The 25,962-nt window shown below is 42.1% G+C and overlaps 1 protein-coding gene across 3 annotated transcripts in view; it reads left to right on the top strand.

Moving 5' to 3' along the window:
• The window catches only part of LNP1 (leukemia NUP98 fusion partner 1), a 32,154-nt gene extending 8,535 nt beyond the window's left edge, over positions 1 to 23,619 (top strand). The window contains exons 2-6 of one of the 3 annotated variants that reach the window (XM_072138472.1): positions 4,612 to 4,872; positions 5,522 to 5,566; positions 16,309 to 16,353; positions 22,504 to 22,596; positions 23,314 to 23,619. In XM_072138472.1, coding sequence (XP_071994573.1) covers positions 4,612 to 4,872; positions 5,522 to 5,566; positions 16,309 to 16,353; positions 22,504 to 22,596; positions 23,314 to 23,421 — 552 coding nt within the window. In that variant the 3' untranslated portion in view covers positions 23,422 to 23,619. The remainder of the gene's footprint in view (positions 1 to 4,611; positions 4,873 to 5,521; positions 5,567 to 16,308; positions 16,354 to 22,503; positions 22,597 to 23,313) is intronic. The other 2 variants (XM_072138473.1, XM_072138474.1) reach the window with 2 other exon arrangements.
• The last annotated feature ends 2,343 nt before the right edge of the window (positions 23,620 to 25,962 follow it).

Below are 25,962 nucleotides of genomic sequence, written 5' to 3'. Positions count from 1 at the left end.
GGTGGCAAACCTATGGCACGGGTGCCAGAGGTGGCACTCAGAGCCCTTTCTGTGGGCACTCATGCCTTCAACCCAGCACAGAATTTGATAGTGTGACTCAAGGCTTACTCTTGCGGTCCAAGACAGCCATGGACATGCTATGCTCAGTACTATTTTAAAGTGCCAGGACTACACGAGAAGCGAGAAGGTGTGGATAGAGATGGATTATCGTTGGAGCTCCTGCTCTGGATCCCTATTCTTTCTCTTCAGGGACCCTGGAAGGAAGCTATTATCCAAAGTTCTCCATCTTCTTTCTATTGTATTGGTGTCCTCAAGGCGTCAATATGATTGAAACTTGTTATACAGATGCACTGTCACGGGTGCTCCCGCGATCCATGTCGCGGATCGCGGGTACACCCGTGCTCTGCTGCCTGCCGGTCCCCGGTCCCCCAGCCCTCACTTACCTCTCCTGGCTCTGGCCTGTACTCTGGCTCCCAGCGTGTAGGCCGCATGCTCTTTGCCTGCAGTCGCTCACTCTCACCACTAGAGGGCGCGCGCGCGGACTTCTCAAGCCTTAAAGGGCCAGCGTCCTCCTGATTGGCTGCTGCTAATCTGGCTCGCCCTTATAATCCGGCACCTCCCTTCTCTCCCTCCCGGATATTCTCCTAGGATCTCCTATGGTTTCCATGCCAGGCTTCCCTAAGCCGTTCCTGTGGAAGAGAAAACCCATTAGCATTTCCAGACGCTTTCCTGTGTTTCTGTGTGTCTCCAGCGTTCCCATACGCTCCTGGTGTGTCCTGTCTTCCAGCGTTTCCAGACGCCTCCGTGTTTCCCGTCTCCAGCGTTCCCATATGCTTCCTGCTGTGCCTTCCAGGGTTCCAGTCCAGCTGTGTCTGCAGTCCGTGCCAGCGTTACCAGTGTTCCTCTGTGTTGCTGCTGTCATCCCAGGCTTGGACTGTTTCCTGCACTTCCCTGTACCTTGGATGCCACCGCAGGCCTCATACCATCTCCTGCGGTGGTCCAGAGGGTCCACTGGTCCACAGACTCCTCCCTCCGGACTCTTCCCATAGAGACTTTTAGTTCTGTTGTCTGTGTGACCCGTTACATGCACAAATAGGTTACTGCTTAAATTGTCATGTTGGCACTTTGCGACATAAAAGTAGGTTTTGGTTGTAGGATGGGCACTCTGTCTCTAAAAGGTTTGCACTGGTATAGGGGATGGGGGTCAACCTAGTCTGGTCTCTTCTCTCCTAAGATCTCAAAACAGCTGGAGCAGCTACATCTCTGGTATGAAGACCCTGTGTGAAGGTGAATGAAGTGTTTCTAATCAGGTCTTTTAAAGGGGTTGAGCACATATCCTGCCCCCCACACTTACACACACACATTACAAAAACATGAGGTAATTTACCAATATATATCTATTACTTGTTCTGCTCTACTTTTTTGATATGCAAAGTGAAGCCTCCTTCTTTTACCTCATCAGCCAGAGATACCTGTTTTTTATGTGTCAGTCTTAAAGGGTTATTCCCACGAAGACAAGATTCTTATATATACACAGGATAACAAAATGATCAAAATAAAAATAAAACACATTCTCTAATTCACAGTTATTAACAAAAATACAACATTTCACAGATATGATTCCAACCTGTCTCTATCAGTCCTGGTATATACAATTTCAGTTGCCTCTGGATCTGACCGTAAATCAGAAGTCTAGGGTCGGGCAGGACACATTGTTCTCCTGTATGTACTGAGCTTCTCTCTGCCTCCATCCCCCACCCTTGCATTCCAAGATGAGCTAACACAGGGACTTCCTGCTGGCAAACAGTGTGAGGAGAGGGGAAGGAAGGCACATCAGCGCTGACAGTGTATGTTATGGCTTTTATAGCAAAGCTGAGAAAGTCATGTGTAACATGCATTTCATCATCTCTGATCTGTCTCATCTCTCTTTCTATATGTCGAATACTAGTACAATGTTCAGAAGCTAAATGAAAGTGTATATAAACCCCGTACTCTGATAATCTAAGCACATTCAGCTAACAGAACTAGATGGATCATAATGTGTCTGCTTAGAGAGTCCCCACCCTCACACTGGAATTTTGCTCTGAGCAGCCTAGGGAGTGATAGGAGCTAAAACAGCAATAAAACTGAGTATAATTCTGAAGTAAGGGCTTAAAAATGATCTTTATTGTGTAAACATCTCTAGGGGATTGAAATCTGAGAATTTTCTTTAAAGGGCAAAACTCTTTCATAGCAGATGTGTGCTGATTAGATGGAATATAATATACACCAATTTCTATAATAAAGAAAACTGGTAAAACAAAAAGTCATAATGCTCAAATGCTTGGGCAAAGAAAATGGATCACATGTGACATAGAAGAGTCAATCTGCTATATTGTTTTTTATTCTTCGATTCATCCGTCCACTCATCTAATTATGTATTGATCTTGGCATTACATCGCATACATTAGTCACGTCTGGGCTCTGGTTTATTCAGGCTGTCTCTCTGTAGCTAAACACGCCAGATCATGAGTGGCTTTAGAAACTATCCAGATATTTTACAGATAATTAACAGATTTGGATTTGTACAGTAATTGCCCGGAATATTATACAACGTAATCCAGATAATAATAACTGCTGAAACCTGACAAGCAGAGGGCGATCTGTGTGATTCACATCTTACTGATAGAGATATGAATGTTCACTATTTTAATTGAAATAAACTAGAAGTTTGGGGAAACTTTACATGACCACTAACTTTAAAAAAAAACTTAACATAAATCAGTAGCGCAAGCTACTACAAGAAACTTGGTAAATATCTTATGAGAGCAAATTGCTTTTTTAGCGACTTACTTTGGCCCTCATAATCCTCTCTCCATCTTTCCAAATATGCCTTTTATTGAAGTCCATTTTGCTAGCAACAAGATAAACCTGTTGCGTCTTCTGACAGTCCGTGTGTCAGCTTCTTCTACTTCACGTGCCCTTAAAGGGGTTTTCCTACAAAAGAAAATTCTCAAATCGTAATCCCCTAGAGAGGTTTACAAAAAAAGATAATTTTAACCACTTTCTTTATAATTGTACTTTTTTTTTGCTGTTTTAGCTCCTATCACTCCCTAGGCTGGTCAGTGCTAAATCCCAGGGTGTGGGTAGGGACTCTCTAAGCAGACACATTGGGGCTCATTTACTAAGGGTCCGAACGCTGCACTTTCATCGGGTTTCCCGAATATTCGGAAAAACGGATTCGGAAAAACAGCAGAATTTTAAAAAACGATTTGTGTCACAAGATCAAGCTCTCACATGCACCAGGTAGAAGAAGGTGTACTCCGGCGGACCTCGGTGCAACAGCGACACCTTCTGGATATCGGGCGCACGACCTCAGTGAATCCCGGCAGACCCGAATCGGCAGACCCGGCAGACAACGCGCTGCGGGATCGCGACTGGACTGGGTAAGTAAATGTGCCCCATTATAATCCATTTAGTTCTGTGAGCTGACAATGTGGTTAGATTATCAGGGTACAGGTTTATATACACTTTTATCTGGCTTCTGACTATCTAGTATCTGACACATAGAAAGAGAGATGAGACAGATCAGAGATCATAAAGTGCGTGAGATACCTATTACACAGAGGCATGACAGACAGAGGTTGACAGACGTTTACACTGTCAGCTCTGCTACATCTCTGTTCTCACAGATATGTGCCTGCCTCCCTTTTCCCCCAGATAACTTATTTGCCTATAGCTTGCAGCTTCTCTCTCCTCACGATGTGTTCCCTGGCAGGAAGTCAGTGAGTGTCAGTGTAAGCTATGTTCTGGACTGCAGAGGGAGGGTCTATAGGCACAGAGCAGACAGAGACAGAAATCTCAAATGCACGATGTCATACAGAAATTGAAGATGGTGGCCCCCGACCCTAAGTCAGAAGTTACAGGGTTGTGTCTAGAGGCAACTGAAATTGTGTACAGCAGGACTGATAGAGACAGGTTGGAATTATATCTGTGAAATGCTGTATTTTTGTTAATAACAGGAAATTAGAGAATGTGTTATTTTGTTATCCTGAGTACATTTAAGAAACTTGTCTTCATGGGAACACCCCTTTAAATAAGCAAAGTTAAATTGCAAATACCATGGGCAGACATTACAGCGGAATGAGTCTCAATGCAGAATCTGTACCAGGCCCCTCCCTCCTGGATCATGACTAAGGCTTGCTAGCCGAAACGCGTTGATTGTTTTTTTATCCATGTACCTCGGATCATCCATTTTATCCATTTTGATCGGATGTATTTTTGCTGATGCACAAATAAAGAATTTCTCCAGACCTTGTGGGAGCCTGCGCTGGAATTACTACATTTATTCTATGTCTTGCCCCAGCCTTGGGCGTTCCGGGACGTAGCTCACCGGTCAATGATCAGGTGGAGTGAGTAGAGCTGATATACTAGAGCCTCCTAATATACTATATTTAGTAGTAGTCTTTTCACATGTGAGAAACAGACTGGACCAGATTTGACAACACACTGTGCACCCACTCAAGGTGCGGCCATGGAGACCGGGGCATGTATCATTTTAATAATATTTAATGTGTGTGTTCTGCACGTTGATTCCTACACGGTTCCTGAAGTTTCCCTCTCTTTATCCAGGCCCAGCTCTCTGCCATGCATGTGGCCAGGTTCCACTCAGCATCTAAGGCACCATCTCCAGTATATTTGAAAGGATACAAAGAACCTCATGTGGAGAAAGACACCAAAAGCAACAATCACTCCAAGTTAAGCAAAATATTCTCAGTTGATGCCTCAGTGCCTGAGGACAAGGGACAGAAAAAACGTTCTAACTCTATACAAGAATTTTCGGAATCTTTTGAGAAGCAATTGCGCTTTCGGACCAAGCGCTCTACTTCGCTGGTAAGTACCTGGGATTTGATGCTGGGTAATGGTAGACTAAATTCCTTAGCCCAGGCTCACACATTTGTTTCTCAGATTTTAAGGGGGCCTTCTGCCTTAAAATCTAATCCAGAAAAGCTGACAGGATAAGATATTGAACACTATTCCTCAGTGCTACTTTTTAGGCAGATCCCTCTACATCAGTGTCTGACTTTCAAGAAGCCAAGTGATATGATGTGGGATAATATCTGAATGAAGAAACAAAAGAAATAGTTTTCAATGTTTTTACTTCTCATCAGTACAGTATCGGGCCATGGGACCTGTTTCATCTGATGACCGGCCACTTCGGATTAGGAGACAACACAGGAAGTGAAGTAGCCTGGAAAATGGAAGTGAAGTCCCGTGTCTGAGGAGGCTGGTCATTGGATGAATCAAGTCCAGTGACCATCTAGAACTCAGGGCTCAAAATTGGAAGTACCATAGTGCCTCTGGAACAAGAAACCAATTTTGGATAAGAATGTTTTTTTATATTACCCAAGCCCCTTGGGAGTTTTCCATATTCATGGAAAATCTCTTTTCTGTGGAGCAGGGATTGTTATCCAGTGTACACTGTTATGTGCAATTATTTCTTGTTTGCTTATAGACAGGTACTCATGTGTTTCCTTTCTAGGGAGAGCATTCAATACCAAGGAGGAATTCTGCCTGCAAAGAGAAGGTAGGGGATGATGCCGCCCATCCCTTCCGAATTCCCCACCAGTCCCGTAAAGAAAAAACATACTTTCTTTTCAAAGAGAAAAAAAGTGACAGTGCCTCCTAGAGCCCAGCACCCGGGGATATAATACTCATTGTTTGTCCATGGGATGAGATTGAACAGTTCCTCTGATATAATGTAATGTGCCGAAAAGAACAACATGAATGCCAAACTTGGAAAAACATTCTTTTCCTTTAAATCCAAATTAATGTATTATTTGATCTATATTCTTATATTGGTCTGAGGCTTGCTTTTTCTGTCCATAGACATAGAGATAATTTTACATTAACCTTAGATATTAAACAATATTCAGTAAGTACCCTCTATGGGCAAATGCCAACACCCAAATCTGTGCTGGGAATTTGGAGCTCTGATTCAGAATACCAGAGCACCCACTACTGCCATAATTTCCAGCTCAGATATTAGCAGACCTGCCTTATATTTGGAGTTACGTATGGCTTGTTGGATTTTGGTTTTGAGTATAGGACATGTGCCTTCTTTTTTGCAAAGACTTTGCAGCCTTCCCATTGACTACAAAAGAAGAATAAATTTGGCACTACATGTGAACTAACGCAAAGCTATAAGAGGGTTGGACACATATAAGAAAGTTTACTAGGGTAAGTACAATTCTCTAATAGGGTCACCCATATTGTACTTACCCTGGTGAATTTCCCGCTTCTGCCTACAAGTGCCACGGGCCACATCATCTGCTGGAAGCGGTTCTCAGACATTTCCGTGATGTCATGTGGACCTATGGAGGGTCAGATAGCACTGTGCATGCCCCCCTCTGTGAACACCTCTGCATAGAGGGGCGTGCAGATTCCCTTGGCAGTAATGGGAGCACGGCCTTTAGACCCACCAGGACACGGGACATCGCAGGAAGTCCCAAAAGTGGGTGCCAGTGGGTCCAATGACTTGTAGCTCTGACAGACAGAAGATGAAAGTTTACTAGTGACCCTATTATTGTATTGTACTGTAATTGTATTGTATTGTATTGTAATACTATTGTATTACCCTGGTAAACCTTCTTATTCGTGCCCAACCTCTTTTATGCATGGAGATCTCTTAAAAGCAGAGAGCAGGTTAAGCAAATATATAGAACTACCGTATACTAGACAGAAAGCACAAGGTCCCCTTACCTGTCACTCACCCTATATACCTCTGTCTATTCACCACAGCTACATCAATAAGGGTTAATGATAAACTCTGTGCCAAATCACATGACCTTGTAACATGCTAAATATACTTTATAGCAAAATGTGCATTATGTTTAGATTTATTTTGGAATATTCATGTTTGTATTTTAGGTCAGTATACAGGAAATTATGTCAGTTGTCTAAAAAGACTAAAATAATGTAGTTTTAAAGTAGAATACTATTATACCATCCATTAGATTATAAGGGTACATTCATAAGGGTCATCTACAACAGTTTATTGATTTTTAGACATCTCAACCTTAGCTGGTCTATTACTGGTATTCTATGAATATTGGATCACCCCACCTAGTACACAGAGCAGTGCATGTCCGGGGTGGCTGTGGAAGAACAGGTTCTACCCCCATGTTGTAGGTAAAATTCAACTTTTGGTTAAGTAATAAAACCAAGGAATATTGTACAAGCAGAGATGGTCATGTTTGCATGTAGCCCTTATACTGTTGCCTTATATTAGGTTTTGCATGATATGTGCATTTTTAAAAATGTATAGGTATAGCTTGCATATGGTCTGTTAAAGAAAATATCGCATGGCTATTAAGATAGGTTTAAATTTTTTAACATAGATCACTTTTTTTTAATTGATATGTTCCTAATATCAAACTGTCCGTTTATTCTATAATGTTCTGTAAATGGTCTTTCTCGATCTTTTAGAAATTCTAAAGTCAGTTTCCATCTTTAATTTCATTGTCATTTTAGTTGCAATAGTCTGTCTGGATAAATGTCTTATGTAGGCAAGGAAATTTCATCTATCACTCTCTGTATATGTATGTATATGTAATATTCAAATCCCCGTATTTAAAGGGGTTTTCAATTAATCTGAATAAAAATACGAGAGGGGCATGTTTAGTATTAAAGTGAACCTGTCACCAGGAATGTTATTTTTAGCTGGCGACAGGTTCTAATAGCCCATGCTATGCTGATTTTAAAAATGCATTTGCCAACATTCAAAATCATTTCAGTACATTATAAAACTTTATTTCATGATTCCCGGGGGGGACACATGCTGTGTCTCAGTTTCCTGTCCTTCCTCACCGGGGAGGGGGATGGTGTGGAGGAGAGGAGGAATGCATGAGTAGACACAGGCACACACAGGCTGCAACTACACCTCCCCCAGGACTCACCACATGCTGCCGTCAGGGAGCCAGGCAATGTGAAATAAACTTTTATAAAGTAGTGGCAGTATTCAGAATGCTGATAAAGGCATTTTTAAAATCAGAACAGCATAGGCTATTGGAACCTGTCACCGGCTAAAAGTAATATTCCTGTCTGTCTGTGTCTCTCCTTGAAGATAAGCATTATTCAAGCTTTCTATTTTTTTTTTAATACCTTCTCCAATTCTCAGAAAACCCAATTAAAACGTGTCAGCTTATAGCCACCACATGGGGAGCACCAGTGAAAATACAGAGATTGTAAGGCTGCTGTAGCACTCCATGCTGTTTGAGTCTTTATCGCACAGCGGTGTCCCAGGCTGTGGTTATTACTTATAGGGCGGCACGGTGGCTGAGTGAGTAGCACATCTGCCTTGCAGCACTGGGGTCCTGGGTTCAAATCCCACCCAGGTCAACATCTGAAAAGAGTTTGTATGTTCTCTCCGTGTTTGTGTGGGTTTCCTCCAGGTACTCCAGTTTCCTCCCACACTTCAAAACATACTGTTAGGTTGTTTAGATTGTGAGCCCCATGGGGACAGGGACCAATTTGACATGCCTGTGCAGCGCTGCATAATCTGTGTGCGCTATATAAAGAATTATTATTATTATTTACTAGGTAGAGCAGATGTAATAGTCTGCAGCAACTAAGCGAAGTTATCACTTCTCTGGCATTAGAATTATGTGGTGTGACATCACATTTATCAGGATTAGTATGCCAGGTGTATGGGGAACAGCCATGGAAATTAGATTGCTTTCCCCTTTACGCCACCTCCATGCCTTGTGGGTGCAGAGGGGCATCAAGGGGGATGTGGACAGCGCCGGAATGGGACATTGCTGCCCTGTGCTTGCACACTCGCTATAGCCTGTGATAGCTGAACAGTCACTGGGTAGTTGGGCAGGTCCTGGCATATATTTGTACACTGGTGCAGCCATACTACCGAATACATCAGGAGGGATGAAGCATTTAGATATATATCCGGCAATGTCAGAGAGGCAGCGTTTCCTCATGCGTGGCAAATCTACCCCCATGTGTCTAATATTTATTCATAGTAACAGCATTATGCTTAATATTTACTATTTTGTGATATTACAGTGAATAAGGTCGCCTTTTGAGCTGTGTGAGCTGTGTCTGTACCATAATTGCCAACTATTCCTAATTTGCATGACTGTGCCCAACTTTTCAGAACAGTCCCGGTACATTTGGTGTACAAAGCCTTGTCTAAAGTGGTCCCTACTTATTTAGGGGCCAGGAGAGTTTGTGCAAGGGCAGGACTTGAAGGAACCTGTCACTAGATTTTACCCCATTGAACTACTACACACCTAAGGTAGGGGATGAAATATCCCTTATAAAATTCCCTCTTTGCTCACCATTTAAAAAATCTCCACTGAAGTCATGTGAAAATGAGGCGAGATGAGTCATATTTGGCTGCAGGGGGAGTTTCAATTCAGATGCTCCTATCTCCAGTTCTGTAAAGAAGAACATGGCTGATGTGATCATAAAGATAAGAATCTTATCTTTAATATGACACCATGTTTCTAGGTAATATTGAACATAAGATAGAGGGGGTCTAAAGTGACACTTCCCCTGCAGCCTCTCAACATGAGATCTTTTATCCACAAGAAAGGGGATTCAATCTGATTGGTGGGGGTCCAACTGCTGGCACCCAATGTGATATATGAAGCCATAGGTGTAAGCATGTGTGTATGGGAGAGCAGAAAGTTGCAAACCACCCCTTGCAGCACCCTCAATAAGTAAAAACGGTGCCTTCTCACTTGTGATGGGTGGGGGTTACAGCACTTGGACCCTAACTGATTGGAATATTTCCTATTCTGTGGATAGGGGACAACAATAAAAGTCGGTACAACCCTTCTAAGGCTCTTGGGCTTCAGTACACTCCCTGCATCCCCTCAAGTTTTATCCTTTCTATGATTTCACTGTATGCATTATCCTTGTACTGTGACATCACTGTGTGCATCACCCATGTACTATGACATCACTGTGTGTATTATCCCCATACTGTGACATCACTGTGTGCATCACCCATGTACTATGACATCACTGTGTGTATTATCCTTTTACTGTGACATCACTGTGTGCATCACCCATGTACTATGACATCACTGTGTACATTATCCTTGTACTGTGACATCACTGTGTGCATCACCCATGTACTATGACATCACTGTGTGCATTATCCTTGTACTGTAACATCACTGTGTGCATTATTCTTGTTATCTGACATCACTGTATGCATTATCCTTGTACTCTGACATCACTATGTGCATCACCCATGTACTATGACATCACTGTGTGCATTATCCTTGTACTGTAACATCACTGTGTGCATTATTCTTGAATAGTGATATCACTGTGTGTATTATCATTGCACTTTGACATCACTGTGTGCATTATCCCTGTGTATTAAGGAAAACCAAATAATTAATGGTGGTTATGTTCTGAATGTGTTGCTGATGGTGAATATAGCGCATTTAGCCCATGCCCAATGTTATGATATTGAATCCAATGGTTACTAGTTTCATACCTATTCCCCCACTTTGCAAGAAAAAAACATCAAGGATGTAGCTCTTCACCAGAGGTGTTATCCAAAAATGTTTTTAAGAGTGTCAGGGGTCCCACAGGTTCAAAGCAGCTGTATACAATTCTATTATTGAGTTTGATATGTAAACTGTATGCAACTAGCTCCCCCTAAGGGTGGCTGGAGGAAGTCAGAGTTTCATGACTTTGGAGGCAAAAATTTTGTATTTAACTATATAATGAAAAGAATGGACAATCACTTTAATAGACTTGTAACAAATAACATAAAATTGATGGTGTAGTTAAAAGGGTTCTCTTCTTTCAACAATCCCTCATTGGATTCATCAAACTTGAACAGATTTATTAATCTTATTAAAGGACATCTACCAACAGGATGAAGGATTGTGAACCAAGCACACTGACATACTGGTGTGTGCTCCCTCTGACGGGATCTGCTCTTCTTTTAGCCTCTAATGTCCTGTTTTTGTTTTTTTAAGACAAATGAGCATGAGGGGCTCCAGGCTGCATAGGTATTATTATTAGCCTTTAGCCCCTCAGGCTCATTTGCATAATTTTAAAGCCTTTTTATCTTAAAGACAAGGGTATAGGAAGCTTAAAGAAAAGAAAATCCTGCCAGAACGGGCAAACACCAGTATGTCAGTGTGCTTGGTCTACAATCCTGTGTCCTGGTGGTAGATGTCCTTTAAGAAAGATTTATGTGTTATTTGCATGACAAAAGTTGTCTAAAATGCTCACTGACACATTTATTAAGGGTTTTATAAAGTTTTAGGCCAGTTTATAACTAATAGGACAAAAGAGATGTGTCCTTAAAAGGGTTTAGTTTCACAGGAATAGGGTAATGTCCCTAAAATTGGTGCATTTTTCCTGGCGTAAGCTAAGCCAACCAAAGTTAGGATAACATAGTCTTCTACTGCACCAGGTTTATAATTCAACTCTTTGATACATCTAATGCAGTATAGGACTGCCTGTCTTTGCCCACTCTAACTTTTAGAGTATGTTCCTGTTGGGACCCTTGACAATCAGCTGTAATTTGTGAGGATATCTAGAAACAACTGTTTGAATCCATTTAAAGGGTTTGTCCAGAATCACAAATATTTTTACTACTAAACCCAAGTGCTCTAAAAATAGGAAATAACTTACCATATACTTTCCTTGATTTTTACATAATTTCCAGCCTCAATGGTGACATCACATCGAGAGTGTGCACTCACTACAGCCCAATATAGTCACAGCATGTCAATTATTAGTAATGCTGCAGACAGTGGTCACAACAGGTTAGTGCAGAATACCTAAAATGAACTAAGCTGCAGTAACTTGGTTCAGCCACTATAAAGAGAGTGGCACTGTCTGCCTCGTATTCCATTCTCTGTTTTTTAGCTGCTAAGTAAAGCTGATTTATAGGGGGTGCTGAGTGTTTAACCCCTACCAATCTGATTTGAGTGACCTTTCCTTAGTTTATATCCCCAAATTATTATCCCAGAAAAGCCTTGTTCATTGAAAGCCAACTTAAATATTATACATATGTGAAGGCCACTAGAAGGAGAGTCCATGTTTTTCAGGATCTTACAAAGGATAGCCTATACACGGGACAGGAGATTATTCCAGCTTATTGAAAGGGCACTAGGTGGCATTAGGTGAGCATTGCCATAATGTAACCGGAACACTACCCTCTAGCTGCTGTACCTGGTACTATGGCATTGCAATTGACTGGGTCAGCCCTATGTGTAGTAACATGCCCAGCTTCTACATCATGCATGGAGTTGTTGCTGGTGTTAATTAAAGTAGCATTTTTTTTAGCCCCTTTAATCAGCAGACTGGCAGGGGTATGGAAAATCTTCCCCCACTGATCTAATAATAGGCCAAAGGCAATTAACTGCTGAAACAACAATTATAATAGGTCATTTTACAGCGCCCCCTGCAGCCTGTGTGTGAATGAGATACATCTATACACATGACTGACAGCCTATATAATGATGTGAGGCTGTATAATGATGTGCTTCCTGGTGCTGGCGCCCCCTGCAGCCTGTGTGTGTATAGGAGAGATACAACAGTTCCAGGCAGCCATGATATAGCAGAGCATGTCAGGTACTTGTGTAGCTGATGTCTGTGTATCACACATGTGTATAGCAGAACATGTCTGGTACTTGTGTAGCTGATGTCTGTGTCTCTCACATGTGTATTAGGAGGAAGAACGGGTCAGCAGATAAAGCACAGACACTAGCAATGCTTTACTATACATTACACACAGACATGAGCAGGGGGAGGGGTAACAGGGGTGACATCACTGCCTCTGACCATGTGACCAGCCTCATTTACATAATAAAGAAAAGATGATTTTACAATTATTAATGTATGAATTGACTAGATAAAGGCTGGGATGGATCCTTGTGAGCTGCTCCAACAGGTAGAGGGACAGGACTAGTGACAGAGACCTGATGACAGGTGTCCTTTAAAGATGACAATGGTGCCTATAGTTCTGCGATCTACATCACCGCAGATACAAGCACTTAAAGACACAAATGTGAGCTGCAGATAAAAATCCAATTCACACTTTTTTTTTTAACTGTCTGCATCTCCGGTTCTGTAGCGCACAGAGCCACAAGCCTGATGTGATTTCAAAGATTATTGGGGAAGATTTATAAGCTGTGTCTGAGGTAACCAATTTGAGCTCAGCTTTCATTTTATAAACAGCTATGGGAAAATGAAAGCTGAGCTGTGATTGGTTGCCATGGGCAACTAGAACAGTTTTGCTCTCAAACGCTTTCAATAAATCACCCCCAATTATCTGTAGGTACTAAGAACCGAAGATAGGGATCCCTGAAGTGACCCTCCCCTAGCTCTAAACTTGCATCATTTTAGACAAATATGACTCTTCTTTGCCCATTTGGGGATTTTCTTTATAATGGGTGACATTTCACATAAAAGAGGCAATTCTAGAAAGGACATTTCATACTCTGGCGGAGGAAGAAGGGTGTGGGGGTGGGGGTTGTCAGTGGCATAACTAGAAGCTGGTGGGCCCCAGTGCAAAGTCTGTGCCAGGCCCCCGACTATAATGTATGGTTTATAGTACTAGTCTTCCCACATGGAAAAGTGAGACCTTATGGGCCCCCTAAACCTCTTGGGCCCAGGTGCGATCGCACCCTCTGCACCCCCTAAAGTTACGCGCCTGGGGGTAGTAGTTTAACAGGGTAAAATCTGATGACAGGTTCCCTTTAAGAAATATAAGAACTATTCAGTTATGAAAAAGAAATTTACTTGGTTTTCACAGATTTAATGATTTTGTCACATGTGTAAACTGTGTTCTTATTGCCATTCAGTAATCCAGTAATATGAGAAGATCCTCTCCATCGCAGGATTTATGTCTTCTAAGCCAATGACTATATATGACTTTATGTATATACTATGTATATAAGAAAATACAACTGTATAGTGTATAATTATAGAACATTATTACTGTTCCCACCACAAAGGCCGTATGTGTACTGTCCGCCTGTAGCCTTCACAGTATATACATGTTATATGTAAGCTCTGTGCCTCACGTCTATGTATCTCTGTATTCTGAAAAGGCAACAATAAACCATTGAAAGTAAACCTGGTCTTCAGTGTGACTTGTATTGACTGCGTCACTCCTGACTAGAGAGGACAAAGGTTGCAGATTCCATAGAGATTTTATTTTACAGCCACAGACATCGGTGTTATCTTGTATATACAGAACATATATATAACTTCACCTCTGGACTTCCTCCTCTGCAGTTTTGCATTGTTATCCCATCATAATGTTTCCTTTTTACTAGCGTTGGGATAAGACGCAGGGCTGCAAAATATATTTTATGTCATATAAGTTTCTGTACATAGGTATCACACTTAATGCTGCATGTCTGGTGCTGTAGAGACATATAGGGGCAAATATATCAAGCTGTCTGAAAGTCAGAATATTCTTAGTTGCCCATGGCAAGAAATCCCAGCTCCCCTTTAAAATATTCATGAGCACTGGTAAAATGAAAGCTGAGCTGTGATTGGTTGCCATTGGGCAACTAAGAATATTCTGACTTTCAGACAGCTTAATAAATCTGCCCCATAGAGCAACTACCAGCTCTGACTACATGCTACATGGCACTACATGGTGCCAGGTGGTGGCTGCATACAAAGGTGCATTTCGTTGTTTTTAGGCCCTAAGCAAAGTTATGTTATGGGGGCCCACCGAATGAAAACCGTGACTGCTTCTTTCTAAAAATAATGCCACACCTGACTATAGGTACCAAGTGTTATTGCGAGCCTAAAAGGGGCTACCATAGCCCCTCTGTGATCTGGCTTTACAGACTGTCTGATTCTCCCCCCTGCTCTCTCAGCAGCCAGTGGGAGGGTGAAATACACGTTGGACAAGTGCTGGTGAAGCAGGGCAGTGTTGGACTGGGTTTCCTTAGGCCCACCAGAGAAAATCAATCTCGGGGCCCACACTTCATTATCCCCCAGGAAATATACTCTGGCATCCTTCAAATTGTGTTATTTTCTGATGGACCTTTGTGGTTCAGTTTTGGGTTAAGCCAAGGCCCACCGGAGGATCCTCTGGTACTCTGGTGGGCCAGTCGGACACTGAAACAGGGGGAGGATGAGACAGTGTAATAGTCTGTAAAGCCAGATCACAGCGGGGATAGGTTAGACCTTTGAGTTCATTAGGATAAAAGTTGATTTTAGAAGGAAGGAGGCCATGGATATGATTGAGGTCATGAAGAGACAGCTGAAAACATGGCCAGGAATAGGACCTTTGGCTTGGGCAGTCCACTCGGGGCGATAGAAGTGTATGAGCCCATAGAAGTAAATGGGGACATGATCTAGCTGCTGGAACAATGGCTACCCCATCTATCTATCTATCTATCTATCTATCTATCTATCTATCTATCTATCTATCTATCTATCTATCTATCATCTATCTCTCTCTCTCTACTTACCTATCTGGTATCACTGGTTGATACTTGCCAAAAATGGTTGGCCACCCTCAGATTGTTGCAAAAACTCTATGTAAAGCTACATTCACACGGACGTATGATTTCTCCAGTCCCGTATTTACGGGCCGTATATATGTGACGTTTTTCATCCGTATGCAGCATGTATTTAACCCGTATTTTATACGTCCCCATAGACTTCTAGGGCATACAGAACTGAAATACGGGAGAAAATAGGACATGCTCTATATTTTTATACGGCCAGTATACGGTACGGTGCGCTACAGTGTCAAAAACGGCAATATAAATGGTTGAACGTATTGTCCATTGAAATGAATGTGGCCGTATGTAACCCGTAAAAATACGGTACGGATACGGCCGGTTTTATACGTCCGTGTGAATGTAGCCTAATACAAGAACTATACAGATAGGCATCACTCCAACATATTTTTATATAAACTTCAACTATAACCGTTTTTACTGCATATATCTATCTATACAGTATCTATATATCTAATAATATCATATATCTGTTGTCTATCTTTCAGTTGCTCTAATCTTTGCATCTGTCATATCTCTTGCACAATCCTCATCTATCAATCTGTTATCTATCTATATGATGGTTGTATGATTTTCTACTCTAATCCTACCAGTGTGATATTTGCAAACTTTAACATTTTTGTGATTACCTATCACTGTAGGTTGTGTGGCTGCGTAATATTTATCTTGTATGTAAATGATTAGTTTTGATTTTGCATGATATATTGCACAGTCATTGTTCTACTGACTAACAAGCATATTAATGACTCCTCTCACTTGCTGTTATTTTCATCTCTCCGGGGAGAATCCTGATGACATGGACGTGCACCTGATACACCTTCAGCTTCAGGTTTCTGGACTTGTACCTGTGTTTCGGCTGATAATCTTGTATGTTTCCCCTCCATGTGCATGTCCAGATTGTGAGCTCCCTGTGGGCAAGATGATCTTTACCTGATGTTTTATCCACTTTATGTTTTTTTGTATGTTTTATTGTAATAATATTATTTACATGTTGTTGTGTTCAGTATTGTATAAGGTCACTATACAGTGTATGCATGCTGTATACTGTATATGTATGTTGTTACTAATAAGGTTATGTGTATGATTTTGGTAAGGTGAGGGGGTATACAGAGCATTTTGAGGGTATTTTTGAAAAAATACCAGTAAATGGAGACAATGCCATCATTGCCCGGGGCCCAAGCTTTCTAGGGGGGCCATGGCCACCCAAACCACCTGCCAATTTTATACTGAGAAGGTCTTTACTCATGAAATCCTTGTACATCTGTTCCTGCTCTCAATACAGATGTACATAAGAGTCATTTCAGGACCTTTACAGGTCCTCCAAAGGTCCTGAAACCGCACAGACGCTTGGTTCTAGTACCATATGTAGGAAGTGATTTCAGCGTTGATGGGGCTACAATATTCATAAAGCCCAGTGCCCATGACAGTCTTAATCTGTCCCGATTATCATTCATTTACTGCAGTTAATGATGAAAGTCCTCAAAGGACCCAGCTGTAGCTAGAAAACTGTGCCCCCATTGCTACCCTATATAATGGAGCTCCTTCTACATCTATGTCTACATCCATGCCTTTCAAGAAGCTTAGCGACATGACATGGGATAATTAAACTTATTTAAAGTAGCACTGGAGGGATACTTTTCCCACCCTGAAAAACTGATTTGCATATTCCTTACCTAGAATCCCCAGCAGAGCATTCATGGCCTCTAAGCTCTGTCTGGCTAAAAAGAGGTTATATCCAGAAGGAGAAGAAATTCCTTCCTGACCTATGTCCATGGCCTCTCACCTGGCCTAACCAATTCCATACACTTCACTGATGAGACATAATAAGGTTGAAACAACACTGTCTACAATTGGGTGACTATTGGTTTCTGATGTTTGCGGAATGACTGCCGAATTACCACAATATACAGCTTAAAGGTGTCAGCCAGTACTCCATATCTCCTGCATACAAAACTGCATAAGCAATGTGGAAAACTGATAGGATTTGTCTGGTTCCTATTATTACAGCATTAATGGTGTTAACCGTCATATAGTTGATATTGGTAGTTGGGAAAGGGGGATAATGTTAGATCTGCTCCCTATAAACACTCCTCTTGCTTTACTATCATACATACTTCAGCCTAAGAAATTGTACCATTAGAAGGGGGGTAAATACTTTTCAAAGCCCTATTTATATAATGGTTTATAGAAGTATTATGGAGTCTAAGGATTTGGGTCTATCAAAGATGTTATATGATCACCTTATAGCAGTATAAGCTATGCAAATCCCAGAGAGATTAATGTTCTTGCAACTCTTTATTTTGTTAAGGTTTAAGAGGATCATTGATACATCTAAGACTTACATTAATCCTACCCCAGCTTTGGAGCACCAGTTGGAAAATCTTGATTCATTGTTACCAAATGATTCAACAAGATGTTACAACTGTCTTACTACTAAACATTCTGCAATGTGTCTATCATGGGTCCCTCAAATATCTGAAGTTATGGGGAGAGAACCCAAGTGTCTGGAGCAGTCGTGTCCATGAGTGAATATAACTCTATTGACATCTATGGAGTCTGTGTAGGGACATTATTACGTTACGGTGGGGTCACTAAAGAGCACAATCAATCCAGTTAATCCAGTCCTCTGCTCATGATCATTGAGGGTCCTAATGGTTGCACTACCTGTTCAATGATTAGGATATAAGTCTTAGGATATATTTACACAAACGTATGGGGGACGTATATAAGGCTGACGTATATATACGGCATATATACGTCCCCCACACACGGCAATAGGAGCACAGGGCCATACGGGAGCAGTACACGTGCGGCACCGTACCATAGTCGGGAGAAAGATAGCATATGTCCTACCTTTGCCGGAATACGGCGATGTGCGCCATACTACGGTATTAATAGATTAATCAACCTGAGCTGGATGACTCATACACAGCAGCTGGGGGACGGTGCTGCAATTGATTAATTCTGCCTGTCAGGCACAACACAGTGATGACGTATTCTTGGCTTATGCTGGGCGGGACAAGGCTGGAGCAGTGCATATATAGGGCGAGGAGAAGCGCCACGCCAGCCACAGGAGCAACAGAGCCTCATTATCATTGTTTTTTCAGCAAAACCACTCAGTTCAGGGATTAAACAAGATATGTTTCTTCATCAATGTAGCTACAGCATTACCTGCTGAGGACAGTGATAGGTCCAGTAATGACCCAACCTCCGATGGTACACGCCGACAGACCTACCAAAGTTGTAACAGGGTTTTCAGGCGGATATGTCAGAGAAAGGGTAGGATAGGGTGGAGTTTTTCTAATTTCTTGAACACATTGGGGGTCATTTATAAGGGCCCGATTCGCGTTTTCCCGATGTGTTACCCGAATATTTCCGATTTGCGCCGATTGTACCTGAATTGCGCACGCGATCGGATTGTGGCGCATTGGCGCTGGCATGCACGCGACAGAAATCGGGGGGCGTGGCCGAACGAAAACCCGACGGATTCGGAAAAACTGCCGCATTTAAGAAAAAAAATGTGTTGCGAAAATTACACTTACCTTCACCAGGTATAGGCCGGTGAATTTCAGGGCATTCCAGCGCGCCTCCAGGGAACTTCAGCGCAGCAGCGCCACCTGGTGGACGGTGGAGGAACTACCTTAGTGAATCCCGGCCGGACCCGAATCCACCGCAGAGAACGCGCCGCTGGATAGCGAACGGACCGGGTAAGTAAATCTGCCCCATTATATATAATCAGCATTGTTTTTCAGTAGGGTAATCCCTTTAACAATCACATAAATGAAGAAATCATTCTGGAAATATTTACAATAATATAACATTCATACATAGCAAATAGTAGCCTATGAAAATGAAACTATTTGTAAATAGCCATGAGTGGTCTTTTCCATTCTTTTCGACAATAGAAATGCGAGGGTTAATAAGTATTGATTGGACATATAATGGAGCTGTGGTTCTCATTATCCCAGATGGCTGTTTACTCATGTGAACAATAAATCCCCATGTGCTCACACAACACAGAGGAATATACAGCAGATACTCAGTGTACATATGGTACTACGGCTTTACGCATCCAGACGACAAGCACATAAACATCATATAGTCAGGGATGAAAATGCTCCTGGGCAAATAGGCAAATGCACCAGCAAGTTCCTACTCTCCAGAGATCTCCACAATGAGTGGTCTCCCATATGAATTCCAATAGGCCCACTGAACTTCATGGTGCTGGTGTTATTGAGGTTTTGATGGAATGATATGGTAGTGTGTGGAGTTTTATGTGTCTTTATTATGTAAGCACCATATGACAGAAGTATTATGGTGCTACTCGTGTTATTCACAGTGTGGCACAATGATTTGTGTCACATTACTTCACATTTTCTCCCTCAGGACAGCATTAACAAAACCCCCTGTGAGGGAACAGTATTGTGGTACCTTGATATCTGACAAGTTGATGGTATTTTTATCTCTGAGCTTACCGTACCTTATTGCCACTAATTATGACATCCTCATAGTTCACCTGACTGATACTTTTTGTGATATCACAGAGATCTACCTGAATGACACTAGTTGTGACATCACAGCAGCTTACCTGAGTGCGGTAACTGTGACATCACAGGACCTTACCTGACTGCAGCAACTGTGACATCACAGGACCTTACCTGAGTGCGGTAACTGTGACATCACAGCAGCTTACCTGACTGCAGTAACTGTGACATCACAGCAGCTTACCTGACTGTGGTAACTGTGACATCACAGGACCTTACCTGACTGTGGTAATTGTGACATCACAGGACCATACCTGACTGCAGTAACTGTGACATCACAGCAGCTTACCTGACTGTGGTAACTGTGACATCAAAGCAGCTTACCTGACTGCAGTAACTGTGACATCACAGCATCTTACCTGACTGCAGTAACTGTGACATCACAGGAGCTTACCTGACAGCGGCAACTGTGACATCACATCAGATTACCTGACTGCGGTAACTGTGACATCACAACAGCTTACCTGATTGCAGTAACTGTGACATCACAACAGCTTACCTGTCATAATATTGTATGACAATAAGTGTCATAAAATTAACTTCAGTAAACTCTCCCTTGGTTAACCCCTAATAGTATGGTGCAACAATGTTAAGGTGGTATGGAGAGTGCACTCAGGCTGAATATGATAATACAGTTTTATTTTAAATTGGTGAATGTACTGACCCAAAGAATAAAGGAAAAGGGTCATTTGGATGGTCAGTGTAAGATTCAGCAGTGTGGGCGGGCAATAGCTAAGCAGACACTTCATGATTCCTCTGTGCTGTGAGATGCTGTGTGCTGACAACAAGCTTAGATCATGATGGTAGAGGGTTTATCTACACTTTTATATATCTTCTGAACATTCAGAAGTCAGCCCTGCTATGCTTCCTCCTCCCTTCCGATCAAAACCTTACCTTGTCTGTAGTTTGTGGAGCAGGTCTCTTCACGCTGCTTGCCTACAGGAAGTGCCTGTGTTTGTAGTGCTCTCTGCTTCCTGCCCCTCCCCCGGCAGTACAAGAGAAGCTATTCATGAGAATAAAAATCTGCATACCATAGTCAGGAGTTTATGGTCAGATCCAGGGACAACCAAAATATAAACACCAGGACTGATAGAGACAGGTTGGAATTATATATGTGAAATCCTATATTTTTGTTAATGACAGTGAATTAGAGAATGTGTTATTTTGTTATCCTGAGTATAAGTGTTTTGCCTTTTGGGGAATACCCCTTTACCATGTTGTTTGGAATAGATTTTGGTCTATGTATACAAAGGTAAACCCAAAAGCTTCAGCAAAAGTGCCATGCTTGTATTGAGGGACACCTATTACATTTGGCTTCTTTGCTTTAGCTATGGGAGGGGAGCTGTTTCAAAATGACAGCATCTACCTCTGCTGTTCTGATTTGGGAACATGCCTTTATTTACTATGGTTACTTTCTATAGGTTTTAGCTCTTATTCAAGCAATTGGGCGAGTTCCATTGTTCCCCAGCTTCAGACATTACTTACCTATTTACAAACTTAGGAAACTTTCACAAAAAACAAATTGAGAATCCATAGGTTAATATCTGTTGGATTAATGCAATTATATTTCAGACAATTCCGAGCAAACCGCAGCAGAGTAATTGACACTTACTTGCTTATGTCTAAACCCTCCATCGTGTCTTGTTTTCTGTGTGTACCACTAACAGTTTTATGTTTGCATGCTATTATTGGCCTTTGTCTATAAATCAACAATTACTGCATTACTCCGAAAATAAGACCTACCCCTGAAAATAAGCCCTGAATGATTTTGTAGCCATTTCAGTATAGAGCTGAAATGTAAGTGTAGCTCAAAAATAAGCCATAGTGACACACAGCTATATATTCTGAACCCTGGCACCTAGAAACACAATTGCCGTATCATTTTAAAGGACAATCCTTAATATTACACCATGATTGTGTTTCTAGGTGCCACAGAATTGAAGATAATTACTGTTAAAGTTACAAATGGGAGTTTAATTTTAATTTTTTGTTGATGGGGTAAGAAATGTCCTAGCAGGACACTAGAGCTGTGGAGGGAAAATGCTCAGTTTTATCTTCCAAGTTTACTCTAAAGCACAACTAGGATCCAAATGTTTCATCTTTTATCGATTTGTTGGCCCTGCAGAATGTAACCTATCTACAAATTGGGTATATCTAAGTAAAGACATAAAACTGAGCAGAACCAAAACAAGAAAAGGAAAAAATAAATCAAAATTCATCCCATTGTGTGCACTATAAATGGGTCTGGTCCTGAACACCATAATGAAATGGTTAATGCTCTCAAGCTCTGCAGCACTAATATAGAACTGGGCTGCCATCCAGGACCAAACCATTGTCACCTCGGGCCGTTCTGTGTCATCTCTGTTTTGACCTTGTGAAGCTGAAGCAGAACGTGTTGGGTAATTATAACAATAATGATTTGTTTTCCTTTGAAGGATGAAGATGAGGATCCATGTGTTATTTGCCATGACGACCTTCACACTGGCAGCATCTGGGAACTGCACTGTACACACCGATTCCATAAGGAGGTATATATATATATATCTATCTATCTTTAGAGGGTCGGCATAGAATTATAGATCCCTAATTTAACACCTAACTGCCCAAATTGGCACACTAACAAGATAAGTATATGTTATAAGGTGCAGATAGTGGCAAGATCCGTTAATAGTTTGGAAATTGCTATTGCTGGAAATTCAATCTTTCTCCCTTTTTACTTTACTGGGGTAGTACATCCATAAACATCCATGAACTTTTACTAACTGAACCAGTTTTATAAGTATTCTACTAATTTTTAACACAAAAATATGCACATCACACAATTTAAACAACCAGCATGAATAAGTGTCCAATATACAGCTCTGAATCCCGTCCATTAACTTTACATAGTAATTTATAAAAATAGATTCATGCAGCCACCACTAGAGGGACCTCGGTGCATAGGAATGAATACATCTACTATTTAATTCAATGGAAGCTGTGAACAAGTCTTTACACTGAGCTGTGCCTTGTAATGGCTTCAGAAATATGCATCCACTATAGAACCTAGCATTTATATGACCTGCCTCCATGGTAGATACACCTGCTCCCACAAAATCGAATGTTTGAGTAGACTGATGTGCACGGATGTGTGATAAAACCTCACCATCTATTACTAGACACAGCATCAGCCATCTGCAGCACATAAGTGACACAAAATTTCAACATTTATTAAAGGGTTTAAACCATTTTGGTTTCTTTTACAGTGTATAGAAAAATGGTTATGCAAAAAGCAGACGTGCCCCACGTGTCGCGTGCAGGTCATCACATCCAAGTCTTTCTTCTTATCTTCTGCTCGGATGAAAGTTCCCTGAAGTTCTACCCCCAGGAGGTGTAAAGAACCGGCGGCGTCTAGTGTCATCACCTGACGGCTGCAGACTGACCTTTTTTTTATGATAGTATCTTATTTTTACAGATGATTACATTTTGTGGTACAGAACATTCTAGATTTTACATTTCAGCTCTAGTTTTTATTGTACAGATGCATTGTAAATAAAGTAACTTATTTGCTATTCACTGGTTTGTGCAGTTTTTTATAGCATCCAGAAGATAGGTCATCAATCGAGATGAGTAAACCCGATGGTTGGGCTCGGGTTTTGCCGTCTGACCCGGACTTTTTGTCAGATTGGCGACCGAACAGTAAATCTGTAAAAACTGACACCCCCTAGCAACTAACTATGGCTCTGATAGGACAGGAGCACACCCCCTGGCCAATCATAGCCATGGCGGGTTACTAGGGGCATCAATGTGCAGGATTGAGAGTTCGGCTGTACCCAAACCAAACCATCAGGTTCACTCATCTCTATCCACCAATAAAAAAATATAATTAAAGGAAACCTACCACTTGTAGTGGCAGGTTTCCGATGGCAATACCGGTCACCAGCTCAGGGTGAGCTGGTGCCGGAGCTTATTTTAGTTAGTGTTTTAAACCGCGGTATCGCGGTTTAAAACACTTTTTAAACGTTATAGCCGGCGCAGGCAGGTACGCGCTCGGCGCTTACCGTGCACGCGGCTACATAGGAAGTGAATGAGAGCCGCGTGCACGGTAAGCGCCGAGCGCGTACCTGCCTGCGCCGGCTATAAAGTTTAAAAAGTGTTTTAAACCGCGATACCGCGGTTTAAAACACTAACTAAAATAAGCTCCGGCACCAGCTCAGCCTGAGCTGGTGCCCGATATTGCCATCGGAAACCTGCCACTACAAGTGGTAGGTTTCCTTTAAGGGGCCAGATAGCCGCTTTAAATAAAGAAACACCCACTTTAGTGTCATACCTGGCAGTATGGCGTGCCCGGTGTTAATTTTTTTTACGCACCATTTAACTTTAATGGTAGAGGTCCACACTAGACAATGATGAGATTTAGTTTATGATGCGTTATACTCCGATAGGATAGGATCAACGGACATTGAAAAACACCTGACATGTGCATAGAACAACAGACAATGGGACACATTTACTTACCCGTTCCTTGGCGTTCACAGAAAGTGCATTGTCGGATGATAATGCTCTGTGCCGCGATTCACTAAGATCGTGCGCCCGATATCCTGCATGTGTCGCTTCTCCGCTCAGGTCCACCGGAGTTCACCTTCTTTTTCCCGATGCATGTAAGTGCATTGTCTTGCGACACAATTTGAATCTTAAATCCAACGCTCAATCTGAATCAGTCGGATCATCCAATGGCACGCCCCCCTCATTTCTGTCACAAAAAAACCCGGCACAGTGTGCGACACAATCCTAGTGCAACCCTCTGTTTAATACCTGCCAACGCTGCACAAATCCCAAAAATGGTGAACAGTCCGAGGAAAGTGAGCAGCGCGACCCTTAGTAAATAAGCCCTAATGAGTCAGAGCGCTGTCAGAAGTAGTTCAGTGTTAGGGTGTGTCCAGGGCGGTCCAGGAATTTTAGGGCCCCTGAATGGAAGATTTGTGGGCCCCCGCCCGCACCGCCTTCCATTCCCACATTGATACATAACATTGTATACAATGGCAAAAACATTTTTAAGCCATGACAAGCGAGACTCTTTTGACAGGACCCTACTGTACTGCACGTGCCCACTCAGTATATAGATATATGCCCCCCTTTAATGAAATGTCCCCCCCAGATGCCCCCCTTTAAGGAAATGTCTACCCCGGATGCCCCCCTTTAATGAAATGTCCACCCCAGATGCCCCCCTTTAATGAAATGTCCACCCCAAATGCCCTCCTTTACATAATTATCCCCCATCATTGATGTAATGTTCACAGCAGGGCCTTCTTGGATAAAAAAAAATCTATACTCACCTTCGGCTTCTTCTCCCCGGCCCCCACAGCTCTGTCTTTTCCGCGGCCTGGGCCCGTACACTGTGACATACACTATGACGTCACCGGGCCGTGACATCACCACGCATAGTGTATGCGCCCAGGCATGATGAGGAGAAGACAGAGCTCCGAAAAGAAGCCGAGAGGTGAGTATAGATTTTAATTTTTTTTTTCATATATTGATGGCGGATCATATAGAGCCCGGGTATGGGGGGTTTTGTGGGTACTGTGAGCCCCTCGGGCCCCCCTTTTGATTGTAAAACAGGGGCCCTTGAACACAGTCTTACTAGACTTCCCATGTTGGTGGCCATGGGTGCGTCCACAGTTTTGAGGTGGTTTTAGGTGCAGTTTTGTTCATTTAACAGGTAACTCTGATTTTGAAGGGGAAACCTGTTCCACTAATGTTATCCACCTGTTCAATTCACATCTTTCACTTGTTAAAATAAGAAATGATCATTTATAGGGGAGGCTGACTGTTCTTGTACCTCAGGAACTTTTCAAATGTGTAATGGCACCTGAAAACCTCATCAAATTATGCCCTCTAATAGCTCAATGCCTCTT

The sequence above is a fragment of the Engystomops pustulosus genome, chromosome 2 (assembly GCF_040894005.1).
Source record: "Engystomops pustulosus chromosome 2, aEngPut4.maternal, whole genome shotgun sequence".
In the NCBI taxonomy this organism is placed as follows: domain Eukaryota; kingdom Metazoa; phylum Chordata; class Amphibia; order Anura; family Leptodactylidae; genus Engystomops; species Engystomops pustulosus.
This window is presented reverse-complemented; position numbering and strand designations above follow the sequence as displayed.